Below are 6,000 nucleotides of genomic sequence, written 5' to 3' on the forward strand. Positions count from 1 at the left end.
TTTCCATGTGTGTGTCTCTCTCTTTCGGTGTGTGTCTCTCTCTTTCTGTGTGTGTGTCTCTCTCTTTCCGTGTGTGTGTCTCTCTCTTTCTGTGTGTGTGTCTCTCTCTTTCCGTGTGTGTGTCTCTCTCTTTCCCGTGTGTGTGTCTCTCTCTTTCTGTGTGTGTGTCTCTCTCTTTCCGTGTGTGTGTCTCTCTCTTTCTGTGTGTGTCTCTCTCTTTCCGTGTGTGTGTTGTAACGGCATTCTTCGTTTGTCGAAAGAGAGTCGGACCGAAATGCAGCGTAGTGGTTACTCATGACTTTAATGAAAAAAGTGACACATGAAATAACTATACAAATACGAAAACAACAAACGGAACGTGAAACCTAATTACAGCCTATCTGGTGAAACTACACAGAGACAGGAACACGAAAAACAAAGTGAAACTCAGGCTACCTAAATACGGTTCCCAATCCGAGACAACGAGAATCACCTGACTCTGATTGAGAACCGCCTCAGGCAGCCAAGCCTTTACTAGACACACCCCTAATCAACCACAATCCCAATGCCTACAAAACCCCAATACGAAACACAACAAAATAAACCCATGTCACACCCTGGCCTGACCAAATATATAACGAAAACACAAAATACTATGACCAAGGCGTGACAGAACCCCCCCCCCCCCAAGATGCGGACTCCCGGACACACCTCAAAACCATAGGGAGGGTCCGGGTGGGCGTCTGTCCATGGTGGCGGCTCCGGCTCGGGACGTGGACCCCACTCCATAAATGTCATAGTTCCTCCCCTTCGCGTCCTGGGATAATCCACCCTCGCCGCCGACCATGGCCTAATAGTCCTCACCCAGAACCCCACAGAACTGAGGAGCAGCTCGTGACTGAGGGGCATCTCGGGACTGAGGGACAGCTCGGGACTGAGGGGCAGCTCGGGACTGAGGGGCAGCTCGGGACTGAGGGGCAGCTCGGGACTGAGGGGCAGCTCGGGACTGAGGGGCAGCTCGGGACTGAGGCAGCTCGGGACTGAGGGGCAGCTCGGGACTGAGGGGCAGCTCGGGACTGAGGGGCAGCTCGGGACTGAGGGGCAGCTCGGGACTGAGGTGCAGCTCGGGACTGAGGGGCAGCCCGGAACTGAGGGGCAGCCCGGAACTGAGGGGCAGCCCGGAACTGAGGGGAAGCCCAGTACTGAGAGGAAGCCCAGTACTGAGAGGAAGCCCAGTACTGAGAGGAAGCCCAGTACTGAGATGAAGCTCAGGTAGGTAATAGGCTCCGGTAGATCCTGGCTGGCTGGCGGATCTGGAAGATTCAGGTTGACTAGCAGATCTGGAAGATTCTGGTTGACTAGCAGATCTGGAAGATTCTGGTTGACAGGCTGATCTGGAAGAATCTGGTTGACTGGCAGATCTAGAAGATCATGGCTGACTGGCGGATCTAGCTGCTCTATGCAGACTGACAGCTCTGACTGCTCCATGCAGGCTGACAGCTCCTTGCAGACTGGCAGCTCTTTGCAGACTGGAGGCTCTGGCTGCTTCATGCAGACTGACAGCTCTGACTGCTCCATGCAGGCTGACAGCACCCTGCAGACTGGCAGCTCCTTGCAGACTGACAGCTCCTTGCAGACTGACAGCTCCCTGCAGACTGGCAGCTCCTTGCAGACTGACAGCTCTGACTGCTCCATGCAGGCTGACAGCTCCTTGCAGACTGACAGCTCCTTGCTGACAGATCTGGCTGCTTCATGCAGACTGACAGCTCTGACTGCTCCATGCAGGCTGACAGCACCCTGCAGACTGGAAGCTCCTTGCAGACTGACAGCTCCTTGCAGACTGACAGCTCTTTGCAGACTGACAGCACAGGCTGCTCCGAACAGGCAGGAGGCTCCGGCAGCGCTGTAGAGGAGGAAGGCTCTGATAGCGCTGAACAGGCGGGAGACTCTGACAGCGCAGGAGGGAAGGAAGGCTCTGATTGCGCTAAACAGGCGGGAGACTCCAGCAGCGCAGGAGAGGAGAAAGGCTCTGGCTGCGCTAAACAGGCGGGACACTCCAGCAGCGCAGGAGGGAAGGAAGGCTCTGATAGCGCTGAACAGACAGGAGACTCCGGTAGCGCAGGAGAGGAGAAAGGCTCAGACAGCGCTGGAGAGGCGAGGCGTACTGTAGGCCTGATGCGTGGTGCTGGAACTGGTGCTACAGGATCGAGGACACGCACAGGAAGCCTGGTGCGGGGAGCTGCTACCGGAGGACTGGTGTGTGGAGGTGGCTCTGGATAGACCGGACCGTGCAGGCGCACTGGAGCTCTTGAGCACCGAGCCTGCCCAAGCTTACCTGGCTCGATGCCCACTCTAGCCTGGCCAATACGAAGGGCTGGTATGAACCGCACCGGGCTATGCACCCGCACTGGAAACACTGTGCGCTCCATAGCATAACATGGTGTCTGCCCGGTCTCTCTAGCCCACCGGTAAGCACAGGGAGTTTGCGCAGGTCTGCTACCTGGCATAGCCATACTCCCTTTAAGCCCCCCCCCAATACATTTTTGGGGCCGACTGTCAGGCTTCCATCCGCGTCGCCGTGCTGCCTCTTCATACCAGCGCCTCTCCGCTTTTGTCGCCTCTAGTTCCTCCTTGGGGCGGCGATATTCACCAGGCTGAGCCCAGGGTCCTCTTCCGTCTAATATCATCTCCCAAGACCAGAAGTCCTTATATCGCTGCTCTTCACATTTAACAGGGAGAGTTGGCTCAGGTCTGACTCCTGACTCTGCCACTCTCTCCTTGAGCCCCCCCCAATACATTTTTGGGGCTGCTTTTCGGGTTTCGCTCTGCGCCGCCGTGTCTGTTTCTCCAACTCCATTCGCCTATAGCCCTCTTCGCACTGCTCTAGTGAATCCCAGGCGGGCTCAGGCACTCTCTCTGGGTCAGCCGCCCAACTGTCTATTTCATCCCACGTCGTATACTCCTTTCGCTTTTCCTGCTATCGCTGCCTGTTGATTCTGTAACGGCGTTCTTCGTTGTCGAAAGAGAGTCGGACCGAAATGCAGCGTAGTGGTTACTCATGACTTTAATGAAAAAAGTGACACATGAAATAACTATACAAATACGAAAACAACAAACGGAACGTGAAACCTAATTACAGCCTATCTGGTGAAACTACACAGAGACAGGAACAATCACCCACGAAATACAAAGTGAAACTCAGGCTACCTAAATACGGTTCCCAATCCGAGACAACGAGAATCACCTGACTCTCCGCCTCAGGCAGCCAAGCCTTTACTAGACACACCCCTAATCAACCACAATCCCAATGCCTACAAAACCCCAATACGAAACACAACAAAATAAACCCATGTCACACCCTGGCCTGACCAAATATATAACGAAAACACAAAATACTATGACCAAGGCGTGACATGTGTCTCTCTCTTTCCGTGTGTGTGTCTCTCTCTTTCTGTGTGTGTGTCTCTCTCTTTCTGTGTGTGTGTGTGTGTGTGTGTTTGTCAATTAAATCAGGGGACGCACATGGAGAATGACATGAATAACATGATGAATTGTTTACAGTGAAAGCCGGGGGGACTACATTATTCAACAACGATTCAAATACTACACTATGTGTGTGAAGGTGTATATCGCTCTCTGTGTGTGTGTGTGTGTGTGTGTGTGTGTGTGTGACCATTTGTGATCTAATGTAGCTGTGTGTGTGTGTGTGTGTGTGTGTGTGACCATTTGTGATCTAATGTAGCTGTGTGTGTGTGTGTGTGTGTGTGGTGTGTGTGTGTGTGTGTGTGTGTGTGTGTGTGTGTGTTTGTGTGTGTGTGTGTGTGTGTGTGTGTGTGTGTGTGACCATTTGTGATCTAATGTATCTATGTGTGTGTGTGTGGGTGTGTGTGTGTGTGTGTGTGACCATTTGTGATCTAATGTAGCTGTGTGTGACTGAAAGGATGCATGTAGAGCAACTGTCCCTTGTTGCTATGTGAACATGTTTCTAGTGAATTACATTGACCTACACATTAATAATTCACTGCCTTCCATTAACGTCACATATGGAGAGATCATGTAGCACTGATGAGTAAGGAATATGGTGTGTGTGTGTGTGTGTGTGCGTGTGTGGGAGTGGTGTCTCTCCATGGACCGCATGTGTGTGTGTGTGTGTGTGTGTGTGTCTGTGTGTGTGTGCGCACGTTCATAAATACTTGCGCGTGTGAGCTGCTGTTCAAATCATGAATGCATATTCGGTGCTCGCAGGCAGTGGAAATAGGTTGGTGTGTGTGTGTGTTTTTTGGAACCTGTCGGAACCACTCCCGGTCGGTGTGTGTGTGTGTTTTGGGAAGCTGTCGGAACCACTCCCGGTCGGTGTGTGTGTGTGTGTTTTGGAACCTGTCGGAACCACTCCCGGTCGGTGTGTGTACATCCACACTGTGAATTAGAGAGGTAAATAGATGAATAAACCATATAAAGCATCTCTCCCTCCATCCCCGACGCATCACAGGAAACAGTCAATGGAAACACTGCGCCGCGCCAGTCGCCCCTAACATCCCCCATGGTCACCATCCACATTGATTAGCGTTCCTTCTCATCCACCCGCTTCACGCCTGCCCGCCCGCCTTACCCAAATCCACCGCAACCCCCCGAAGCCACGGCGGGAAGGAAATCACATCTGAGAGAAGGGCTGGAAAAAATGAAATAAAAAATGAAATAATGAAATAATTAACAAAACGCAACACAACAACCAATCTCTCATCAAAGGATCAGCTGAGGGGATTCATATTGGCGCTGGATGGAAAATAAGCCACTTAGAAATACAAATCACATTCTAACATTTGCATAAGAACAAGATTAGCATATGCACTGACAGGGAAGGGAAATGTTGTTGCTTTTTCCTCTGTATCCTCTCTCCAGAAGAGCATCAGCAAAAACTGTCGCATCGTGTGTGCCACACACACACACACACACACACACACACGGAAACATGCCAAACACAGCACACACATCCCATGAACTGCAGAATATAATTAGTGTACAGACAGTCAAGGCCATGTTCCACAGTGGGGGAACTAGCTATAGTAGGGTGAATATGTGTACCGGCTGTGCAGTCTCATGCAGTCTCAGTGAAGTTTACAGCTGTGATCATACAGTGTTTATGAAATGTTTGTGTTAGGTACTGTACAGTAGCTGTGGTCTTTGCAGCGTGTGCAAGTGTGTGTGGTGTGCACGTGTGTGCACGTGTGTGTGTGCACAAACAAGTTTGTGTGTTCATGTCATGCCTACCTGAGCTCAGTGCTGGGTCACCGGGGCAGGTGGCGGTATTGTTACACATACGTGTCTCTCTCAGGGGCGCCACTACACAGGGTGCCGTAGGGAGAGGACACACACGAGCGCGTCCTCACCTGCCAACCCTGACCGCATGTTAACGAACACACACTCCACTGAGACCACTCCTCCGCCGCAGGGTCACCTGGAGAGAGAGAGAGAGCGAGAGAGAGATAGAGAAAGAGATGGGGATTATTAAAGATGGAAGAGTTGAAAGATGAAGAGGTGAGAGTGAGACAAGGAGTTGAATAAAGACAGGAGGGGAAGAGAAGAAGTGAGAAGTGTCTTTTCATGTCTATAAATGTTACTTCAATGATGTGACTTGAGAAAGGGAGAGGTAGAGAAAGAAAGGGATGAAAAAAGGAGCTAAAGGTATATTTGGTCTACTCGATCCCTATCACTTCCACAGTAATATTCATCATCTTTATAGGCATGGAACCTGTGGTCTGGTATTCATGAGCCTTTAGGTAATATTCATGAGGATTTAGATAGTATTCATGAGCATTAATATAATATGGCTTGTGTCCCAAATGACACCATTTGGGGGGGGGGGGGGGTTTGAAGGGGCTGCATGTCAAACGTAAGAGGCTAAATGAAAGGGACAGCAGAGAAAATGGGTACAATCTTCACTGACGAGTGCCCTTGATGGAGAAGGGAGGAGATGAGGGAGAGGAGGAGAGGGGGAGAGGGAAGCAGAGAGGGAGAGGGGAT

The 6,000-nt window shown here is 51.2% G+C and overlaps 1 protein-coding gene across 5 annotated transcripts in view; it reads right to left on the reverse strand.

The window, feature by feature from the left end:
- The window catches only part of adgrb2 (adhesion G protein-coupled receptor B2), a 501,873-nt gene that overhangs the window by 256,453 nt on the left and 239,420 nt on the right, over positions 1 to 6,000 (reverse strand). For all 5 annotated transcript variants that reach the window (XM_031793151.1, XM_031793150.1, XM_031793148.1 and 2 more), the window contains exon 4: positions 5,248 to 5,434. In XM_031793151.1, the coding sequence (XP_031649011.1) occupies positions 5,248 to 5,296 (49 nt within the window). In that variant the 5' untranslated portion in view covers positions 5,297 to 5,434. The remainder of the gene's footprint in view (positions 1 to 5,247; positions 5,435 to 6,000) is intronic.

Source organism: Oncorhynchus kisutch, linkage group LG17, assembly GCF_002021735.2.
Source record: "Oncorhynchus kisutch isolate 150728-3 linkage group LG17, Okis_V2, whole genome shotgun sequence".
Lineage (NCBI taxonomy): Eukaryota > Metazoa > Chordata > Actinopteri > Salmoniformes > Salmonidae > Oncorhynchus > Oncorhynchus kisutch.